The following is a 24,614-nucleotide window of genomic DNA, read 5'->3' as shown; positions in this document are numbered from 1 at the left end:
TAGTGATGTCTGCAACAGATTCGCAGGCTTGCTCATGTCTTGAATAATTGTCCAAATTTCCCTAGATTTTTGATTTTACTCGAGCAAGACTTGCATTACTTTAACGTCATTATATGAAGTGATGTAATAGCAAAATTTTATGTTTATCTTGAGCTGATTAACAAAAGAGTTCATGTAAATAACTAATTTGTAGTATAATGTTTGACTCACAGTCATCGACCCAGTTTTCAAATGGTTGCAATATTAATAGCTCCAGAGAATGATATAGCATTTATTACTTTTAGAGTCAAACTTTTCATTTACATTCCACATCTTCAATGTGCCCTTTACTTGACACACAACAAACATCCAAACAGTCAAATTAGTCTCGAGTTTTGTGAGTCTGTCAGGATGATATTCACTGCAAACCGATGTTGCAATGCGAGATCCGTTCATCTCTCATGCATTGCCTTATTCTCTGCGAAAATCACGTCCAATAGCTGGAGCTAAATATCAGCAGCTGAAATAGAGAAGTTAAAACGCCGTCTCCCACTGTGTTATCGCCCAATGGACTTGACATACATTGGGTAATGAAAGAGGGGTGAGCAAGCTAATTGTACAAGGCTGACCCCTTCCAGCGACAACATGAAATGCCAACTCACGACTGGTACATATATAAAAATTTACTTACAATGTTTTCTCAAGCTTATATCTTGACATATACATAGCCCAGTCGCATTATTATGATCATCGCCTGTGTTCGATGTCAATGTGCAATAATCGCTCACAGATGGCAGATAACAGCACTAGCAGTGGAGGGCATATAAAGTGTTTTGGGTGGACCCGGAAAACTGTGTAGTCGTTGTCATAATGCAGAAACAGAGCGATTTATCCGACGCCCAAAAGGGAGTGATCATTGGGTTTCGGGAGAAGGGAGGAAGCATTTCCGAAAGACTAAGTCTGTAAACTATTCGAGCAACGCCAAGGTTAAGGTGTGCCATGCATGGCCAAATGGCGCTGTCCAAATCCAGCACCGAGTCAACTGTTGTGCAGTACGGTCCATAGATGACAGGGGTAAACAACAGCTGCAGAGATGTGTGTGAGTGAATAGACGTCCAACTCTTGAGCAACTGACCTCCCGTGTGAACCAAGAGACTACCAACAGTGTCTCCTCAACCGTTCAGTGAATGTTGCTGTGTATGAGCCTCTACAGTAAGTGCCTGGTTCATGCACCCAAGCTGACTGCTGTTCATCAACTTTGAAGGCTAGAGTTTGTACACCGACACCACAACAGGACGTCCGCTGTGTGGAGACAGCTGGCTTATTCAGATGAATCACGTTTTACGCTCCATCGGAGAGATGCCACTGACTTGTACTGCGTGAAATGTCTGAAAGCAAGCACCCTGCAACAATTGTTGGAACAATCCAGGATGGAGGCCATTCCCTGGGTGAGCTCGTCATTCTCGAAGCCAAGGTTGATCAACACAAGTATGCATCTATCCTTGGGGGCCATGTCCACCTCAAAGCGTTTTACTCGGTGCCCCACTGCAGACTTCTAACTAAGGTAGGAGCATATGGGATTGGTTCCCAAGTATGTAAGTGGCTCGAAGACTTCTTAGGTAATAGAACCCAGTACGTTGTCCTCGATGGTGAGTGTTCATCGGAGGTGAGGGTATCATCTGGAGTGCCCCAGGGAAGTGTGGTAGGTCCGCTGTTGTTTTCTATCTACATAAATGATCTGTTGGATAGGATGGATAGCAATGTGCGGCTGTTTGCTGATGATGCCGTGGTGTATGGGAAGGTGTCGTCGTTGAGTGACTGTAGGAGGATACAGGATGACTTGGACAGAATTTGTGATTGGTGTAAATAATGGCAGGTAACTCTAAATATAGATAAATGTAAATGAATGCAGATGAATAGGAAAAAGAATCCCGTAATGTTTCAATACTCCATTAGTAGTGTAGCGCTTGACACAGTCACGTCGATTAAATATTTGGGCGTAACATTGCAGAGCGATATGAAGTGGGACAAGCATGTAATGGCAGTTGTGGGGAAGGCGGATAGTCGTCTTCGGTTCATTGGCAGAACTTTGGGAAGATATGGTTCATCTGTAAAGGAGAACGCTTATAAAACACTAATGCGACCTATTCTTGAGTACTGCTCGAGCGTTTGGGGTCCCTATCAGGTCGGATTGAGGGAGGACATAGAAGCAATTCAGAGGCGCGCTGCTAGATTTGTTACTGGTAGGTTTGATCACTACGCGAGTGTTACGGAAATGCTTCAGGAACTCGGGTGGGAGTCTCTAGAGGAAAGGAGGCGTTCTTTTCGTGAATCGCTGCTTAGGAAATTTAGAGAACCAGCATTTGAGGCTGACTGCAGTACAATTTTACTGCCGCCAGCTTACATTTCGCGGAAAGACCACAAAGATAAGAGAGATTAGGGCTCGTACAGTGGCATATAGGCAGTCATTTTTCCCTCGTTCTGTTTGGGAGTGGAAAACGGAGAGAAGATGCTAGTTGTGGTACGAGGTACCCTCCGCCACGCACCGCATGGTGGATTGCGGAGTATGTATGTAGATGTAGATGTACATGCAGTCTGTTCTTCTTCAGCACGATATCGTCTACCAGCAGGACAATGCAACATTTCACACAGCTCACAGTACACGTGCATGCTTACAAGATGACCACGGTGAGTTTACTGCACCCTCCTGACAACCAAACTCCACGGATTTAAACTCAGTCAAGAATCTATGATACCACCTCGACTGGGCTGTTCGCGCTACGGATCATCAACTGAGAAACCTAGCGCAGCTGGTCATGACACTGGAGTCGGCATGGCTCCACTTCTCTTTTAGTACCTTCCAAACTTAACTGACTCTCTTCCTGCAACTCTCGTACTGGTCAGCACTGCAAAAGGTGGTTATTCAAGCTTTTGACCGGTGATCACATTGTGACTGGACAGTAATTTTTAGGTGAACCTTTTTGCATCCCCTAATTGACTGTAAAATAGAAGGTAAGCAGAGGTCAACGTTAAGAAATAGAAGTGTTCAAAGATGACTAAACAGAAAGACAAAGGCTGTGTGGACGAGACTTCCCGGCCCTGTTGCAGGTGCGCTGGCGAGCGGCTGCAGGTGTCCGTGTTGCTGACGTACGTTCGCAAGTTCGTGGAAGCGATGGGCTCTGCTGGCTGGCGCTACTGGGCACTGGGGTGGAGCACGTCCGTGACGCACGATCGGCTCAACGGTCCGCAGCTGGCGGATAGCGAGCTCAGCAGCTTTCTGCGCTGGCTGAGGGACACGGGTGCACTGCAGTCCACCGTGCTCATGCTGCTCAGCGACCACGGCATTCGCGCCGGCGCATTCCGGCAGGTAACCCTCCCCCATATACACCTAACTACACGCAGCTGTCAGATCGCTAGTCCAGCAGCCTGCTGCACTGGCGTAGCGATATGGCCGCACTGTGCTACACCATGCAAGTGCTGACAAGAAACCACAGACTGTGCAGATACATTTCCTGCTGTACATTCTGGTAATATCCAATAATCGTTACTAATGAATGACTGAGGCCGTCAGCTCGTGATGGTTTTATTGTGGTCTTAATTCTAGAGAATATTTATTCATTTTACATTTGGCTTGTTTGATGGAACCTGCCAGTACTAAATCTCCTGTACTAACCTTCCCCTTTGAGAGTAGCACTGGCAAACAACGTCCTTAATTAGTTGGTTGGCATATTCCTATCACTGCCCTTCTCTAAAGTTTTTACCAGTTCGCTCTAGAACCAATACAAATATTCTGAGATGTCTTACAATATGTCCTATCGTCCTGCACCTTCTTCTTGTTGCTGTTTCACCTATTTCTTTCCTTACCACTTCTGTGGAGAATCCTTAATTTTCTTGTGTTATCATTCCCTCATAAACAGTGGGTTTGATTTTGTTCCTAGAACAGTACTGAAAGATTTGTTCCCATGCAATAAGCCGTCTCCTATCTGAAATATGTAATGTATCACCAAGTCAAGACATTTTTCCCAAGAGACTGAAACATGCCATTGTAAAAAAAACTCTTTAAGAAAGGTGAGATGTCAATAACTACTGACCTGTATCACTGCTGACAACATTATTCAAAATGTTTGAGATGGTGATGTATTCTAGAACAGTATCTCACATGAGCAACAGTATTGTTCTCAACAAACCACAGTTTGGATTTCAGAAGAGTTGCTCTGCTGAGAATGCCGCTAACATTTTCACTCACCAAATTTTACAAGCATAAAATAACAGAATAGTGCCGGTTGGTGTTTTCTGTAACCTATCTAAGGCATTTGACTGTGTAAATCACAATATTTTTCTAGATAAACCGAAGTTTTATGGTATTTCCGATCAAGTCAACCAATGGATTATGTCATATTTAACCAAAATTATATAGAAAAGTTTACTTAGTAAATCAACACGTGTAGTCTGGAGACGTTTTTCTGACTGGGGAGAAATTATGTATTGGGTTACCCAAGCCCCACTCCTTGGCCCACCATTGTCCTCATATATGCTAATGATCTTCCTTTTTCAGATGACACAAATGTTGTAATCAGTCCAAGCATACATACAGCAAAAGAAGAAATTGTAACCAAGGTTCTTAAAAGTATCATTGACTCATCTTCTGTGAATGGACTCATCCCAAATTGTGAAAAGACAAAACATACCAATTTCTGCACATCTAGAGGTACTACACCAATTATATAATTATGTAATACATGGTAAGAAAATAATGCATAGGTTGGAAATTTTAGAACTGTTAGGTTTCCATGATGATGAAAATTTAAACTGGAATAAGCACATTTTTGAACCCCTAGAACAACTAAGTTCAGCCACATTTGCAGTTAGAATCATTGCAAATCTTGGGGACCAAAAGTCAGTAAATTCAATTATTTTGCATATTTTCATTCAGTAATGTCATACGGAATAATGTTGTGGGGTAACTCATTTTAAGAAAGAAAGTCTTCATTGCTCAAAAACGAGCTGTAAGAATGGTCTGTAGTGCTCACTCATGATCATATTTCAGACATCTGTTTAAGGAGTTGGGCATTCTGACTACTGCTTCACAGTATATTTATTCCCTCATGGAATTTTTTTGAATAGTCTACTGTAGTTCAAAAGGAACATTGATGGACATAATTACAGTACCAGAAGGAAAAATGACATTCATTAGTGCACATTAAGGTTCTCTTTATCACAGAATGGGGTGCACAATGTCGCAACTAAAATGTTTGGTAATTTGCCCAATAATATAAAATGTCTAACAGACACCAATGTAAAATTTGAAAACAAACTGAAATAGTGTCCCCTTGACAATCCTCCTATTCCATAGAAGAATATGTTATTGCAATGCACAACAGATTGTGGCTAGAAATTGCTAACTCACACTCGTATATTTAATAATAACAATAATAATAATAGTAATATAATGATAATGATAATAATAATGATAATGATAAAAAACCAGGAAGCCTTTTATATTTCTGCATGTAACAATACTTGCAAATTAATTTGCAATGCCAATGTAAAATGACCCATTCTACATCACTGATCATGATTCAAGGTACATGAAACTAACTAACAAGCAAAACTGTCTACATCTCTCCTAGCACCATATCTTGAACACTTTGATACTCTTCTATCTTGTTTTTGCAACATCTATGATTCATTTTAGTATTATGCTGTGCTCCAGACGTTCATTCTCAGAAATTTCTTTCTCAAACTGAGGCATACATTTAATACTAGTAGAATTTTTTGGCCAGGAATGCCCACTTCAGTTGTGCTTGCATGCTTTTTATATCCACCTTGCCTCATCCATCATGTGTTATTTTCCTGGCTACATAGCAGAGTTCCTTAACTTCATCTACTTCATGATCACAAATTATGATGTTAAGTTTCTCACAAATATCAATTCCACTACTCATCACTTTTGTTGTTCCTTAATTTACACTCAACCCAAATTTTGCGCTCATTGGATTGCTATTCCATTCAACAGATCCTGTAAATATTCCTAAATTTTACTGAGGATAGCAGTGGCATCAGCAAATCTTAGCTGACATCCTTTCACCCTGAATTGTAATACAATGCAAAAACTTTATTTTATTTCAAACATGTCATCTTTGGTGTAAAGACTGAACAATAAGGGAAGAAGACTTCATCCATGCCTTACACCAATTTCAATCTGAGCAGTTCATTCTTGGTCTTTCATTCGTATAGTAACTTGTGGTACTTCCACATATTACATCTTTCCCTGTAGCTTACACTTATTTTTCTGAGAGATTCGAATATTTTGTACTATTTTCAATTGTTGAATGCTTTTTCTAAATGGACAAATCCTGTAAGTGTCTTACATTTTCTTAAGCTTGCATCCATTACCAATTGCAGTGTTGGAACCGCTTCCCTGGTGCCTTTACCTTTCCAAAATCTGAACTACTTCTCATCTGATAGATCCTCAGCTTTCTTTTCCATTTATCTGTATAACGTACTCTTCTCAGTAACTTGGAATCATGAACTATGTAGCTGATGTGTGACAGTTCTTGCACATTCTGTCTTTGGGATTGTGAGGGTAGTATTTTTCTGAAAATCTGTTGGTATATTTCCAGTCTCATGGATTATACGTACCAACTTAAGCAATTGTTTGGCTGACACTACCTCTAGTGCTGAACCTGTGCAGTTCTCTCCACATCTGCACAGCTTCTGCTCCAATAAGCCTGTCAGCTCGCTTGCTGACTTCAAGCTTTTAACCCCTCTAAAATTCCTCCTCCCACTTTTTTCATTCATCTATTGAACAATTCCTTAATGCCTCACAAGTCCTGTGAACCTATCCCTTCATTCAGTCCAGCTCTCTCTACCCTCACTGATTCAGTACCTCTTCATTAATTATTCCCTCTGCCTTCCTGTGTGCATTCTTCTGTAGCACCACATTTCAAAAACTTTTACTCTCTCCTTGCCCTTATTGTTCTTTGTCCACATTCTAGTTCCAAATAAGTTATGTTCCTAACAAATACTATCTACCATTTTTTTAAAGAAAGCTTGCCTTGCTGTTGCAATATGCATCTTTACTTTTGGCATCATCAATGATTTTGCTGCCAAAATAGCAAAACTCCTCTCCTCTGCTACTTAAAGCGTCTCATGTCCTGATCCAATCTCCTGATTTAATTCGAAAACACTGCATTGCCTTGTTTTACTTTTGTTGCTTTTCATTGTATAACAATTTGTCAAGGCACTGTCAATTCCATTCGTTTTCGCTACCAAGTCCTTTACCCATCTCCAGCAAAACTTTAATGTCATTGACACACCTTAATGTTTTTTTTTTCTTCTCAGTGATCTTATTTCCTTTTCCAAATTGCCCTTTTATTTCCTTTGCTGCTTGCCTATGTACAGAGGAATAAGATGAGGGATAGGCTACAATGCTGCCTCACTCACTTCTGGATTACAGCCTGCCTTTTTCATCTTTTGAATCTTATAACTGCAGTCTGGTGTTTGTAAAAGTTTTAGAGAAACTTACACTCCTTGCATTTTATCATGGATAACTTCAGAATTTTGAAGAATATTGTGAAAAGCTTTCCTAAATCTACAACTGCAATAAATGCAGAGTTTTCTTTTCTCCTTCTGTCTTCTAAGATAAGTTGTATGGTCAGTATTGTCTCTCATGTTGCTGTAGTTCTCTGGGACTCAACCTGATCTCCTGTAGGTGGGATACCCCAGCCATTCCATTCCTATATAAAGAATTTGTGTAACAGTTTTTTAAGCATAATTTATTAAACTGACAACTTGGTAATGCTCTCACTTTCAGACACTCTTCTTTTATATTTTAAATCTTCAGTCATCTTCAAGTCTGAGGATGTTTGACCTGACTCACATATTGTATATACTTTGTGAAACAGTTCTGGTATTGTTGGCACTAGCAAGGCTCTTAACAGCTTAATGGAATGGCATCTTTTTCCAGTGCATTGATTCGGTTCGAGTCTTTCAATATTGCATAAAATTTTTCTCCAATTATCACATCATCTACTTAGTCCTCCATTTTCTGAGATAGCATAAAAAAATTTCATTTAAGAGCAGGTATGTGATAGTGGAAACCTCTGTAATAGGTCTCCTACCTCATATATCTATCGTTGCTCCCAACAGTATGTTTTGAAAAGCTATCCCAACCTTTATACCTCACTAGTGTTTACAATGTATCATAATTAAAGTGCAAACTAGCACACTGATTGTTAGTTATGTGTGTGGGGTTTAGTCATGAAGTTATTATGTGAGTTTGCCTGTATAAATTTCATTGTTCAGATTGTGCTCCCTGATGCTCTAAGGCTGATGTGGCTAAACTCCTTATTATATATATATATATATATATCCCACCTACTTAAAAGCAATCTAAGAAGCAACAGACTGCAGTATTTTTATTGGCTCAGAGAATCCAGATACACACTGATCACCTGAGTCAAAACTTTTAAGGTTATCGTGCCATGTTAACTTCAGCTCTTCTTACCAATGTCCACAGACTATTGTAGGAGCGTACTTCTTGGGGTATTTTCATTTCATTTTAATTTTCAAAATGTCTGACCGAGGAAAAACTGAGATGATACGTTGAAGACGGCACAATAAGAAGCCTAACAAGATTTTAGAAACATGACGAAACTTGTGAAAGTCTTCACAGTTATATCTAGAACACATTGTTTCATGAAAGAAAAGTGAAGCGCGCGCTACTGCATAACTTACTAGTGGAGAAATCTGCTGGGTTTTATATTACTTATATTATATAAAACTTAAACTGTTATAATGGAGTACCTTTTTTTCTGGGAGTGTATTTCGATGTCTCTGTGCGCCACATGAAACGATCACCGACTTGTTGAGAAAATATCTTTAAGTCGCAAGTATTGCCTGAAATCCCACCAGTTCCAGTACTTTGGTCCGGGGTGCGTGACTTCATGCTAGCAAAAATGAGAGAAAAAGGTGCGTTCGAGAGTTTGGCCGTGTCTCCGAAGAATGGCTTAGTTGGAGTCGGGTCAGTAGCTGCAGTGGGAAAAGTTCGGCTGGAACGACCGCCGCCCGCAGAATTTTCAATCTTGTGGTGAAGGGGGACGGCGGAGAGGGGCAGCTAACAACCGACGCCGCGGGGGAAAACCTGTTGAGGCGCCTGAGAGGGGAAGCTCTCAAAGGCGCACGCAGCGGCAGGAGGCGGCCGTGACGTCACAAGCGGCAGCTGGCGCTCTGTGCGAAATCTGCGCTGTTCCCAGGGGAGGGCGACGGCGACACAGTGAGCGCGATCTGGTCTGTTTCCTCGATTGAGAAATTCGTGCATTTATCTGCGTTTACGTCAGTAAATAAGCTTTCGCCTGTATCTCGATAGTAACTTCAAAGAAATTTCCTTAATGGGTGGACTCGAATGGGATTGATAATCCAAATAACCGAAAATGATACAGTGCTGATAAAGCGGTGTTACCAAACACAGTCTTCTGAAATTCCTTCATCAGAGCAAACGAATCAAATATTTGAGAATTTGACTCAAGAACAGCTGCCAACATGAATAACTTAAAAGTAGGTATCCTCGGAATAGTGAGCCAGTTTAAATCGCTTAATAAAAGCGTCTTCCGTCCAGATTGTATACGAGGTTCCTGGCAGAGTACGCTAATGCAATAACTCTGTACTTAGCATTAATATACAACCGCTCGTTCGACGAAAGATCCGTACCCAAAGACTGGAAAGTTGCACAGGTCACACTAGTATTCAAGAAAGGCAATAGGAGTAATCCAATAAATTACTGGCCCATATCATTCATTAACTTCGATATACAGCAGGATTTTGGATCATATTTGTGTTAGAACATTATGATTTACCTCGAAGAGAACAATCTGTTGACACATAGGCAACACGAAATTCTGAGTGCCTTCACAGGTGATTTCAATCTGATTTCGTATTTCTAGATTTCTAGAATGCTATGGACACCGTACCTCACAAGCGACTTGTAATCAAAAGGTGTTCGTATGGAATTAGTCTCACTAATGGGACTGGATTCGAGATTTCCTGTCAGAGAGTTCACAGTTCGTAATAACTGACGAAAAGTCATCGAGTGAAACAGAAGTGGTTCCTGACGTTCCCCAAGGTAGTGTTATAGACCCTCTGCTGTTCTTATCCACATAAAAGATTCATGAGACAATGTGGGCAGCCGCCTTAGATTGTTTGCAGATGATGCTGTCGTTTATCATCTAGTAAAGTCATCAGAAGATCGAAACTAACTGCAAAACGATTTAAATAAGATATCTGTATGGTGCAAAAATTGGCAATTGACTCTAAATAACGAAAAATGTGAGGTCATCCACATGAGTGCTAAAAGGAAGTGCATCGAGAAAGTTCAAAGAAGAGTAGGACGTTTTACATTATCGAGAAATAGGGTAGAGAGTGTCACGGGCATGAAACAGGGTTTGGGGTGGACATCATTAGAAGAAAGGCGTCTTACGTTGCAGCGGGATCTACTCACGTAATTTCAGTCACCAACTTTATCCTCCGACTGATAAAATATTTTGCTGACGCCGACGTACATAGGGGGAAACAATCATCATAATAAGACATGGGAAATCAGACCTCGCACGGAAAAACATAGGTGTTAATTTTTTTCCGCGTGGTGTTCGACTGTGAAATGATAGAGAATTAGTGGGAAGGTGGTTCGATGAGCCATGTGCCAGGCACTTCAGTGTGATTTGCAGAGTAGACATGTATGAAGCTGTAGAAATAATAAATTCCTTGAAGAGCCCATAATATACTGGGCTGTCATAAGAAGGCAGATGATTGGGCAATGTGCAGAGCACTACGTACGCAACACTAACGTATTTCTATCACGTCCGTCTGTAGCGTATTCTTCAAAGTGCGCGTAGCACACTTCGCATTGATTTCCAGCTAATCAACTTTCAATGTCCACGTCCTACACACCGTCTTAAAATGGCTGCGGATTGTGGCATACATTTTCTGTCGGTATCCCATAGTGCTCCCATGGGTTATTGGTTACAACAACCATGGCGACCAAAGCATATTGACGTTATTGGCCGGCCGTGGTGGCCGAGCGGTTCTAGGCACTACAGTCTGGAACCGTGCGACCGCTACGGTCGCAGGTTCGAATCCTGTCTCGGGCATGGATGTGTGTGATGTCCTTAGGTTAGTTAGGTTTAAGTAGTTCTAAGTTCTAGGGAACTGATGACCTTAGAAGTTAAGTCCCATAGTGCTCAGAGCCATTTTGAACCAGTGACTTTGTTGTAATCACCGCGCACACTTCGTTTACGACTTTTGTGAGTCTGCCTGTTGCACGGTATTCTTACATAAGCGTCTTCTACTTCTATACTCGCTGTATTTGTTTATCTTCAATCAGCGGTTGTATGCGAATGATTTTGGTAGGTGTTAGAACAGAAGCATCACTGTATTTTAAATACATTTTTATTTAGTTTTGGCCGTTGGAGCTGGTTTCCTCGCCTTACTAGTTCTAAATAAAAACAAAATAATTGTGACTGAACCTACAATTAGAGCAAACTGCCGGCCGCTGTGGCCGAGCGTTTCTAGGTGCTTCAGTCCGGAACCGCGTGACTGCTACGGTCGGAGGTTCGAATCCTGCCTCGGGCATGGATGTGTGTGATATCCTTAGCTTAGTTAGGTTTAAGTAGTTCTAAGTCTAGGGGACTGATGACCTCAGATGTTAAGTCCCATAGTGCTTAGAGCCATTTGAACCATTTTTGAGCAAACGTATAATACGATGAATTACATATTGAATGGAAAGCTATAATGAGTGACTTTCATCTGTTACTTTGGCTCATGATCTACAGATATTATTATAGTTGTTTTTATGGTTTGTATACAAGAAAAGGAGGAATAGTAAATACTTTAGTAATAGTATAGACAAGTTAAGATGAAACATTCCTTGTAACATGCGTATAATTGGTTTTTGGTTACAAAGCTACAGGTGATTACAGAGATAAGTTTCCGCTTCACATGTTGCTGCTGTGTGTTAATTTACCTTTTCTCATTCTCGTAGTCTTTTGTATACGTTGTTCTACAGCTGCCGTGAATTTCTTGAGGGAAGTTATTATCCTGCGTAGGCTCTTTTTTTTATTCTTGAGATTATCACTTTATTTCATGGTTTAGCTGTTAGATAATTTCGCCCCCTTCGGCATTTTCAAGCTACCTCTGTTACTCGCAGCACAGTAAAAAGCTGTAATCATATAACATAATGTACACATATGTGTGAAGGAAGCAACATCGGATGGCGTCCGACGGACTTGGGCAATTCCAGAAGGACAATGCGACACCCCACAATTCGAGAAAAGCTACAGAGTTGCTCCAGGAACACTATTCTGAGTAAACATTTCCGTTGACCACCAAACTCCTCAGATATGAACATAACTGAGCATATCTGGGATGCCTTGTAACGTGCTGTTCAGAAGAGATCTCCACCCCCTCGTAAGCTTACGAATTTATGGACAGCCCTGCAGGATTCGTGATGTCGTTTCTCTCCAGCACTATTTCAGACATTAGACGAGTCCATGTCGCGTCGTGTTGCGGCAGTTCTGCCTGCCCGCGGGGGCCCTACACGATACTAGGCAGGTGTGCCAGTTTCTTTGGCTCTAAGTGTATAGTAGTTTGATGTGATTGTAATGTGGAGAGGCATACTCTTCGAACTGGGCTTCATTTATAACGTTCATGATTCCGTACACTTTTCAGCTCGTAATGTGGACAGACCTTAGGAGAGGTGTCCCAGATTGCTGGTCTGCTCTGAATCTCGCAGATAAAAGACCTGATTAAAGATTTGGTTCAAATGGTTCAAATGGCTCTGAGCACTATGGGACTTAATATCTGAGGTCATCAGTCCCCTAGAACTTAGAACTACTTACACCTACCTAACCTAAGGACATCACACACATCCATGCCCGAGGAAGAATTGGAACCTGCGACCGTAGTGGTCGCGCGGTTCCAGACTGAAGCGCCTAGAACCGCTCGGCCACACAGGTCGGCAAAGATTTGGTGCCAAAACTATCCAAAGCGGACACATGTAATTCGAAGAATACTAGGTACGAGAGACGGCAGAAAGCAGGAGCTCTGCTCTTAGTGCTGCCACACTCGGGTAGACGGCAGGTACAGGAAGCACCATAGCGTCTCGTACATTGTGTCTGGGGTCCCTTACAGCAGAGCTGCCACGGCATCCCAGTGCGGTAGAGACTAACAGACGTAATTTGAAAATCCAGAGGGGGACGAAATTAGCGAATTACACTACTGGCCATTAAAATTGCTATACCGAGAAGAAATGCAAATGATAAACGGGTATTCATTGGACAAATATATTATACTAGAACTGACATGTGATTACATTTTCACACAATTTGGGTGCACAGATCCTGAGAAATCAGTACCCAGAACAACCACCTCTGGTCGTAATAACGGCCTTGTTACGCCTGGGCATTGAGTCAAACAGAGCTTGGATGGCGTGTACAGGTACAGCTGCCCATGCAGCTTCAACACCATACCACAGTTCATCAAGAGTAGTGACTGGCGTATTGTGACGAGCCAATTGCTCGGCCACCATTGACCGGACGTTTTCAGTTGGTGAGAGATCTGAAGAATGTGCTGGCCAGGGCAGCAGTCGAACATAAAATCCTGAAAGGCCCGTGCAGGACCTGCAACATATGGTAGTGCATTATCCTGCTGAAATGTAGGGTTTCGCAGGGATCGAATGAAGGGTAGAGCCACGGGTCGTAACACATCTGAAATGTAACGTCCACTGTTCAAAGTGCCGTCAATGCGAACAAGAGGTGACCGAGACGTGTAACCAATTAGACCCTATACCTTCACGCCAGGTGATACGCAAGTATGGCGATGACGAATACACGCTTCCAATGAGCGTTCACCGCGATGTCGCCAAACACGGATGCGACCATCATGATACTGTAAACAGAACCTGGATTCATCCGAAAAAATGACGTTTTGCCATTCGTGCACCCAGGTTCGTCGTTGAGTACACCATCGCAGGCGTTCCTGTCTGTGATGCAGCGTCAAAGGTAGCCGCAGCCATGGTCTCCGAGCTGATAGTCCATGCTGCTGCAAACGTCGTCGAACTGTTCGTGCAGATGGTTCTTGTCTTGCAAACGTCCCCATCTGTGAACTCAGGGATTGAGACGTGGCTGCACGATCCATTACAGCCATGTGGATAAGATGCCGGGCATCTCGACTGCTAGTGATACGAGGCCGTTGGGATCCAGCACGGCGTTCCGTATTACCCTCCTGAACGCACCGATTCCATGTTCTGCTAGCAGTCATTGGATCTCGACCAACGCGAGCAGTGCATGATACTTGCTTTCCGCACCCTCGGCAGGCATCCTCAATTTTATAACTGGCACCTGTACCATAGAAGACGCCGGCGGCCATTTGCAGCAACAAGCATCAATACTCAAACTAAAGTTTTATTCGGTGGTTTTGATCAAGTTAGAATTAGAATATTATTATAATGAAGTTTTAATACCACCTTACAGAGTTTATTAAATGAAATATGCCCATGAGTGGGACATAGACAGGTGATTAACTGAAATACGCATACCAAATATTCTGTGAAATGATAAGGGAATATGGTGTGGCTGGGAGAAGTCACTGTAATATATTTATATAATAACACAATCACATTTATTCAATAAACATTACCATCTCAAATATTCCCTCTCACTTATCACGGAATGCTGGCGTGATACAAATAGTATAATATCTAAGTAAACTTATTTAAACATCCGGCTAACATGTGCCATGAATTGACAATGACTACCGCCTGCACATTTCTATCATCATTAAGCCACACACACACACACACACACACACACACACACACACACACACACACACACTAACATTCACTCTATTCATTTTATCTAACAGATAAAAGAAGAAGGTTCCCATACACCAAGTGGGACAACATTGGGAGAGAGCACATGTTTCCAACTGTAACTTTAATTCGGGCAAGTCCCGTCTTCACGTTTAACTAACTCCACGAGCTTTACTGGATATTATGAAGGAACAATTAAATCACACGCGTGAATTTACGTAGAAGATCCAGCTCGATCACGAAATGTGATTACGTCGAGCTGAAGCTTCTCACCAAGAAATGCACGGGGTCTGCGGACCACGTGTTACCAATCTCTCCACAATCAGTAGTCAATAAACACATTTAAATAAAATATACTTTGCATATATACTTCACACTCACACTGAAATGCAAATTGATCAATTCTGAGTATTACTCGGCAATGAGCGCTTGTTCACTCCCAAGTGCAGTGAACACAAATTCCCATGAAATTACTTGGCAAAAGAAATCATCTCCCTATCTCTCCTAACCGAGATGATTCTAGGAAATACCATAGTGGCTTTCCTCAGCAGGGAAGCTGCTTCCAAGTTCAAAGTGAACATGGAGTTCTAAATCTTCGCTAACTATCGGAGCGATAGAGCAGAGCGTGCTTACTCACCCAGGTCTTCCCAGCAACAACCCCGATACGGTCTCCCTCGTCCGGGTCCACACATCGTGGCCGCAAGGACTCAGAGATACCGCTCACGGTTATTTGCCAACCTAACGAGCGCTAATGACGCGCGTGGAACTTATGCCTCTCTGGTCCAGTGCAGTCGCGCTCTACTAGATTCGAGGTTGGCTACACTTCCACTATGCCTATAGCACACCCACAGCCGACATCTCACGCATACCTCATCATACGTTCGCATTCACACTTTGCAGACAATTACCATATCTAATATTAAAATGATCGTCTATATTTAAATAACCCTATCTTACTAATTATCATCAGGCTCTTCCCTGAGTGTCGGAAGGGCACTCAGGCGTCTTTAGTTGTGGGGTCGAGCCATGTAGCGGCTTACATGGAACCGTTACAGCAGCAATGTCGCGATACGATAAACCGCAATCGCGATAGGCTACAATCCGACCTTTATCAAAGTCGGAAACGTGATGGTACACATTTCTCCTCCTTACACGAGGCATCACACAACGTTTCACCAGGCAACGCCGGTCAACTGCTGTTTGTGTATGAGAAATCGGTTGGAAACTTTCCTCATGTCAGCACGTTGCTGGTGTCGCCACCGGCGCCAACCTTGTGTGAATGCTCTGAAAAGCTAATCATTTGCATATCACATCATCTTCTTCCTATCGGTTAAATTTCGCGTCTGTAGCACGCATCTTCGTGGTGTAGCAATTTTAATGGCCAGTAGTGTAACTGAATCACGAAATAAAGTGAATATTTCAAAAAGAAAAGCAGCTTACGCAGGGAAATGGCTTGTGTGAAGAAAGTAACTAACTGGCGTCCCGCTATTTCTAAGACTGGAGCACCGTCTGTGTTGATGTTAGAAAACAAGTGACGCAATATCTCTTCGCTGATGTGAGCGCCGGTCAGCGCCTCCCCTACTGTGGTGTTGCAGACGCGGCAGGGCCAGCTGGAGGAGCGGCTGCCGCTGCTGGCCGTGGCGCTGCCGCCCTGGTTCTCCCAGCGCTACCGGGCCGCCGCGCGCAACCTGCGCCGCAACGCGCGCCGCCTCAGCTCGCCGTTCGACCTGCACCGCACGCTGCTCGACCTCGTGCGGCCCGACCGCGCGCTCCTCGACCACCAGCTGCTGCGCCGCAGAGAGCGAGGTACCCAGCCACACGGCGCCACCTCCGCTGCTGCACCCTTATACAGGGTGTTAGAAAAAGGTACGGCCAAACTTTCAGGAAACATTCCTCACACACAAATAAAGAAAAGATGTTATGTGGACATGTGTCCGGAAACGCTTAATTTCCATGTTAGAGCTCATTTTAGTTTCGTCAGTATTTACTGTACTTCCTCGATTCACCGCCAGTTGGCCCAATTGAAGGAAGGTAATGTTGACTTCGGTGCTTGTGTTGACATGCGACTCATTGCTCTACAGTACTAGCATCAAGCACATCATCAGTACGTAGCATCAACGGGTTAGTGTTCATCACGAACGTGGTTTTGCAGTCAGTGCAATGTTTACAAATGCGGAGTTGTCAGATGCCGATTTGATGTATGGATTAGCATGCGGCAATAGCCGTGGCGCGGTACGTTTGTATCGAGAGAGATTTCCAGAACGAAGGTGTCCCGACAGGAAGACGTTCGAAGCAATTGATCGGCGTCTTAGGAAGCACGGAACATTCCACCCTATGACTCGCGACTGGGGAAGACCTAGAACGACGAGACACCTGCAATGGACGAGGCAGTTCTTCGTGCAGTTGACGATAACCCTAATGTCAGCTTCAGAGAGGTTGCTGCTGTACAAGGTAACGTTGACCACGTCACTGTATGGAGAGTGCTACGGGAGAACCAGTTGTTTCCGTACCATGTAGAGCGTGTGCAGGCACTATCGGCAGCTGATTGGCCTCCACGGGTACACTTCTGCGAATGGTTCATCCAACAATGTGTCAATCCTCATTTCAGTGCAAATGTTCTCTTTACGGATGAGGCTTCATTCCAGCGTGATCAAATTGTAAATTTTCGCAGTCAACATGTGTGAGCTGACGAGAATCCGCAGGCAATTGTGCAATCACGTCATCAACACAGATTTTTCTGTGAACGTTTGGGCAGGCATTGTTGGCGATGTCTTGAGTGGGCCCCATGTTCTTCCACCTACGCTCAATGGAGCACGTTATTATGATTTCATACGGGATACTCTACCTGTGCTGCTGGAACATGTGCCTTTACAAGTATGACACAACACGTGGTTCATGCACGATGGAGCTCCTGCACATTTCAGTCGAAGTGTTCGTACGCTTCTCAACAACAGATTCGGTGACCGATGGATTGGTAGAGGCGGACCAATTCCATGACCTCCACGCTCTCCTGACCTCAATCCTCTTGACTCTCATTTACGAGGGCATTTGAAAGCTCTTGTCTACGCAACCTCGGTACCAAATGTAGAGACTCTTCGTGCTCGCATTGTGGACGGCTGTGATACAATACGCTATTCTCCAGGGCTGCATTAGCGCATCAGGGAACCCATGCGACGGAGGGTGGATGCATGTATCCTCGCTAACGGAGGACATTTTGAACATTTCCTGTAACAAAGTGTTTGAAGTCACGCTGGTTCTTTCTGTAGCTGTGTGTTTCCATTCCATGATTAATGTGATTTGAAGAGAAGTAATAAAACGAGCTCTAACATGGAAAGTAAGCGTTTCCGGACACATGTCCACATAACATATTTTCTTTCTTTGTGTGTCAGGAATGTTTCCTGAAAGTTTGGCCGTACCTTTTTGTAACACCCTGTATACAGGCTGTTTCACGTACGACGCTCAAAAAGTGCTGTGTCCGGCGTGACGCGAAAAACGACACTGGCAGCGTAGTACGCAATCCCCGATCAGCTCATAGTCCCCCGCCCTCCAGTGACCAAGAGGAAAAAGGGAAGTCAGTGTGGAATTTAACAGTTAGGTTGGGTTGTTTTGGGAAGGAGACCAGACAGCGAGGTCATCCGTCTCATCGGACTAGGGAAGGAAGTCGGCCGTGCCCTTTCAAAGGAACCATCCCGGCATACGCGAAGGAACTTGCCCCCTTTCTTGCAGCGGTGTACCGTAGGTCTCTAGAAGAGCGTAGCGTTCCAAAGGATTCGAAAAGGGTGCAGGTCATCCCGGTTGTCAACAAGGGACGTCGAACAGATGTGCAGAACTATAGACCTATGTCTCTAACGTCGATCAGTTGTAGAATTTTGGAACACGTATTATGTTCTAGTATAATGACTTTTCTCGAGAATAGAAATCTACTCTTTAGGTATCAGCATGGGTTCCGAAAAAGACGATCTTGTGAAACCCAACTCTCACTATTCGCCCACGACACTCAGAGGGCCATAGACAGGGGTTCCCAGGTAGATTCCGTGTTTCTTGACTTCCGCAAGGCGTTCGATACAGTTCCCCACAGACGTTTAATGAACAAAGTAAGAGCATATGGACGATCAGACGAATTGTGTGATTGAATTGAAGAGTTCCTAGATAACAGAACGCAGCATGTCATTCTCAATGGACAGAAGTCTTCCGAAGTAAGAGTCATTTCAGGTGTGCCTCAGGCGAATGTCGTAGGACCGTTGCTATTCACAATATACGTAAGTGACCTCGTGGATAACATCGGAAGTTCACTGAGGCTTTTTGCGGATGATGCTGTGGTATATCGAGAGGTTGTAACAATGGAAAATTATACTGAAGTGCAGAAGGATCAGCAACAAATTGACGCATGGTGCAGGAAATGGCAATTGAATCTCAATATAGACAAGTGTAATATGCTGCGAATACATAGAAAGAAAGATCCTTTATCATTTAGCTACAAAATAGCAGGTCAGCAACTGGAAGCAGTTAATACCATAAATTATCTGGGAGTACGCATTAGGAGTGATTTAAAATGGAATGGTCATATAATGTTGATTGTCGGTAAAGCAGATGCCAGACTGAGACTCATTGGAAGAATCCTAAGGAAATGCAATCCGAAAACAAAGGAAGTAGGTTACAGTACGCTTGTTCGCCCACTGCTTGAATACTGCTCAGCAGTGTGGGATCCGTACCAGATAGGGTTGATAGAAGATATAGAGAAGATCCAACGGAGAGCAGCGCGCTTCGTTACAGGATCATTTAGTAATCGCGAAAGCGTTACGGAGATGATAGATGAACTCCAGTGGAAGAGTCTGCAGGAGAGACGCTCAGTAGCTCGGTACGGGCTTTTGTCAAAGTTTCGAGAACATACCTTCACCGAGGAGTCAAGCAGTATATTGCTCCCTCCTGCGTATACCTCGCGAAGAGACCATGAGGATAAAATCAGAGAGATAAGAGCCCGCACAGAGGCATACCGACAATCCCTCTTTTCACGAACAATACGAGACTGGAATAGATGGGAGAACCGATAGAGGTACTCAAGGTACCCTCCGCCACACACCGTCAGGTGGCTTGCGGAGTATGGATGTAGATGTAGATTTACCTGAAGCGATTTAGGGAAATCACGGAAAACCTAAATCAGGATGGCCGGTCGCGGGATTGAACAGTCGTCCTCCCGAATGCGAGTTTAACAGTCCCGTCGACAGTGGGGGAATTAGAAAACGCAAGCTACAATTACGAGATGATGGGAAAGGAGGTCAGCCGTGTTCTTTCCAAAGGAACTATCCCAACTTCTGCGCCGAGCGATTTACGTATACCTCAGAAAACTTAAACCTACCGGGTGGTTATAATTATAGCGTTCCCTATGTAACATGTTATAAGACAGAAACTGATTACCGTAGGAATACCAAACTTGGTAGAATTAATGTCCAGTTTATGGGTCCACAGGTCGTTGTCTCGCGGTCGCGTTCTCGCTTCTCCAGCACGGGGGCGCGCGTTCGATTCTCGGCGGGGTCATTGATTTTCACCTGCCTCGAGATGACTGGGTGTTTGTGTTGTCCTCATCGTTTCATCATCATTCACTAAGAGGCGAGTTTGGACTGAGCAAAGGTTGCGAGTTTGTACGAGCGCTGATAACCGCGCAGTTGAGCGCCCACAAACCAAACATCATCATCATTATCATCATCCAGATTATGGGGTGCATGATTTCCATGCATCACAGCGCCACCGTCCAGTTCCAGCTGTGGCCACCAGGTGCCGTGATAGGTCATCGCGATTCACACTCCTGACCAGTCGCAGTGCACTTTCTGAGCTGTCAACACGAGCTCGGACCAAAGGAGCAGGGCGTTATTGCTGAAGCTCTATTACCAAAACGACAGTAATGCTGCAGCTGCACTTCGAGAACATTGCCGACCGAAAGGATTACGGAAGGGTCCTCCTCCTCTACCTGCTGTGCGTAGCTTGATGAAGTTTGAATCAACTGCGGAACTGCGCGTCGCTCCGGGAAGAGGCCCACGACCGGTTGCACCACACGTCGTTGATGAAATCGCCTTTGTTATGGCAGACAACGCTGCGCGCAATTCCCGATCGTGAGGCAGTCCGCGTGCTGTGTCGCCACAGTCGAACATACCGTGATCCACTGTACGGAAGGTGCTTCGAACCATTCTCAAATGGTATCCGCACAAGATCCATAACTTACAGCAGCTTGCACAACAGGACGCACAACGACGTGTTGACTTTGATCTCCACTTTCTCGCAACCATAGAAATTGACAAAGTCTGGCCCTGGACCATCCTATGGACAGACGAAGCTCATTTGTCTCTGACAGGTGAGGTGAACACACAGAACTGCCAGGTCTGGGGATCTTCACCTCCAGTCACTGTACGTGAAGTTCCTCTGTGTGGTGAACACGTCATCGTATGGTGTGCCTTCACAGCTACGTTCATCATTGGCCCATTCTTTTTTGAACAAGTTGGCGCCCAAGTACCAAAGACGTGCAGTGTGACTGGCCAGGGATATGCTTCGCCAGCATGTCATACCCGACCCACAGAGGAGAGACGCATTGAACTCAACAGTATCCATGCAAGATGGGGCCTCACCGCACATCGCTCGTGGAGTTCACCTACTTCTCCAAAACAAACTTGGAAACGATCGAATTATGAGCCGATTGTTTCCAAATGCTTGGTCGGCACGATCACCTGATCTCACTCCCTGTCATTTCTGGTTGTGGGGCTAACAGAAGGATAGTGTTTACCAGGGGAACATTCACTTATGTGCTTATCTGAAACGCAGCGTATGAAGAGAGGTAGCCAGCATACCTACGGACATGCTTCGTTCTGTGCAGAATGCAATCCTGCGCTATCAAACATTTTTGGACACTGATGGGCGCCATATTGAGACCCTTTTGTAGCAGTAATTGTACCGGTATTAAAAGTGTTTCAATTGACTTGATTTTGCATTATTTCTCTTCCCTATGTCCTTGAGATTAATGCTACCAAGTTTGGTACTCGTAAGGAAATTGGTTTCCGTGTTATAACTTGTTAAATAGAAAAAGTTTAATTATAACCACCCCGTATACGGAGGGACACGGGGTTGAAACCATTTTCCTCTGAATGCAAATCCAATGTGCTGATCACTGCGCCACGTCGTTCGGTTCGAAGACCAACATAGCAGTCCTCGGATTAAAAATCATGCAAGATGGAGATGCAGTACTCTTCCCCTGCTGTTACGTCTATAAATCGAAGAAACAGCGGCAGAAAAAAGAACGATTCAAAATGGGATTATAATGCAGGATGAAAGGACATCAATAATATGAATCGCTGATGACATAGCTGTCCACAGAGAAAGGACGTGTTGAATTGAATGAGTAGTCTAGCAGTACAAAATATGAACTATGATCAAACTAGAGAAAGAAGAAACCAACGAGACGTGGTAGCAATGAGATTAACAATAAACTTGTCAAAATAGGACACCGTGAAATAGACGAAGGAATTCTATCTTGGAAGCAAAATAACACATGACGGACAAACCAAGGAAGATATAAAAAGCAGACTAGCACAGCCAGAGAGGACATTCCTGGCCAAAACAAGTCTGCTAGTATCAAACATCGGTCTTACTGTGAGGAAAATATTTCTGGGAATGTACGCTTAGGCATGGCATTGTACAGTAGTGTCCGTAGCTGAGTGGTCAGCATGGATGTCTGCTCATGCGGACAAAACGGGATCGTTTCCCGGTACTACCAAGGATTTTTCCTTGATCGGAGGACTGGTATGATGTGCACTCAGAGTCGTGATGCCAAATTCAAATGGTTCAAAAGGCTCTGAGCACTATGCGACTTAACTTCTGAGGTCATCAGTCGCCTAGAACTTAGAACTACTTAAACCTAACTAACCTAAGGACATCACACATATACAGGCCCGAGGCAGGTTTCGAACCTGCGAACGTAGCGGTCGCTCGGCTCCAGACTGTAGCGCCTAGAACCGCACGTCCACTCCGGCCGGCTCGTGATGCCAGTTGAGGGACTACTTGACAGAGTAGTAGCGGCTTCACGGTCTGGAAAATTTGCAAAACGGGCAGGTAAGGAGTATGCTGACCACTCGCCCCTGCACACCACATCCGCATGACGCCACATTGTAGAGGATGACAAGGCGGTTGGAAGACACCCCTTCAGCCTTCACGGCCTAGCGAGGAGGTCGTTTTATCGTATGGTAGTGAATCGTAGACTGCAGGCACATGGAAGAACAGAAGAATCAAAGCATCTGACGCCATATAAGGATGATGAAGATTAGGTGCACTCGCAAGTTAAAGAATGAAGAGATTCTCTGAAGAGTCGGCGAGGACAAGGAAGTACGGAAAAAAATTGGCTAAAAGAAGGGTCAGGAAGATAGTAAATGCGTTAAGACATCAGTGAAGAGCTTCCGTGGTACTAGAGGGAGTCGTAGAAGATAAAAACTGCAGGACAAGACAAATATTGCAACATATCCAACAAATAATTGAGGATATTTGGTGTAGGTGATACTCTGAAATGTGAAATGAAGATGTAGGCGCAGGAGAGGAACTGGTGAAGGGCCGCATCACAGTTATCAAAAGACTGATTACAAAATAAATAAGTACAGATGAGTTGGGGGCTTTCATGGAAAGAAACCCAGCTTTTTTTTTGCTCCATTTGGACATTCACACAGGTGTGGATCAGTATCATATGCTCAGAGGGCGGTGCACAATCTCAGACCGAAACTTTACATACATAGTTCTGATAATGTTCCAAGACGTGTCGATGTTAGTACCCCAGCTGACTATTGCTTTCTTTGCATGACGGGTTGATTGATCCTGAAATGTTCTTTCTTTTGTGATGTAACATGGCTACCTACATTCATCGGGTACTTGCCCTACTAGATAGTCTTTGGATTTCTGAAAAACCTCGCCAGTTTCAGTAAGCCATTCACGACTTGATTACAGGAGTGTGGAGTGCAATTACCTCAACACGACTTAGTGGACCAGTTTTTTTTCCTATCAAACGATAACTTTGATAGATAAGCGGCATGATCAGAAATTGAGAGTACTCAGTCGTTTAAAAATCGAAAAGGCAATATATTAAGAAATATTCCCAAGTACACATTTGTACATCAAACACTCTTTTTCATGCCTCGTGATCACTGGGCGTTGTGTGATGTCCTTAGGTTAGTTAGGTTTAAGTAGTTCTAAGTTCTAGGGGACTGATGACCATAGATGTTAAGTCCCATAGTGCTCAGAGCCATTTTTGAACCCTTTTTCAACGTATTTGTCTTCGTTCTCAATGCATTTTGTGAGCCAAATACTGAGCTTTCTGATAATTTCGTCAAAGTCTCCCGTCGCCTCTGTGGCCCGTTGTTTAACGGCATTTTCGACCTCATCGTCGATGCAAAACCTCTTCTGCAAGTTAACGTAACTCAATAAACCTAGTCATGTTCCATCAGAAGAGCATTTCAGGATCAAAGTCTCCATCATGCACAGAAATTACTGTGTAATGTTTTAGCTTGAGTTTGTAGGCAGCTCTGTGAGCAGATGCCACTCTCACATCGATCTGAAGTGCCAAATGGCCCAGCGATATTCTTTGACTTGACTTGATCGGTAAGACACTTGTCCAGTTCGCCTAAAGCCGATGTGCCACCGGCCAGTGTTTGAGGAGCGTACCGAAGGACATGCGGCGATCAGAGAGTTTTCCTCCAGCGTTAGTTTCTACTCAGCGTCAGGCACATCTCTTCCTATGTAACGT

At 43.8% G+C, this 24,614-nt stretch overlaps 1 protein-coding gene across 1 annotated transcript in view; it reads left to right on the top strand.

Annotated features, from left to right (window-relative positions):
* The window catches only part of LOC126153376 (uncharacterized), a 91,696-nt gene that overhangs the window by 53,530 nt on the left and 13,552 nt on the right, over positions 1-24,614 (top strand). Inside the window, exons 6-7 of the mRNA XM_049916067.1 lie at positions 3,088-3,346; positions 16,441-16,651. Of these exons, the coding sequence (XP_049772024.1) occupies positions 3,088-3,346; positions 16,441-16,651 (470 nt within the window). The remainder of the gene's footprint in view (positions 1-3,087; positions 3,347-16,440; positions 16,652-24,614) is intronic.

This window comes from Schistocerca cancellata, chromosome 2, assembly GCF_023864275.1.
Source record: "Schistocerca cancellata isolate TAMUIC-IGC-003103 chromosome 2, iqSchCanc2.1, whole genome shotgun sequence".
Lineage (NCBI taxonomy): Eukaryota > Metazoa > Arthropoda > Insecta > Orthoptera > Acrididae > Schistocerca > Schistocerca cancellata.
This window is presented reverse-complemented; position numbering and strand designations above follow the sequence as displayed.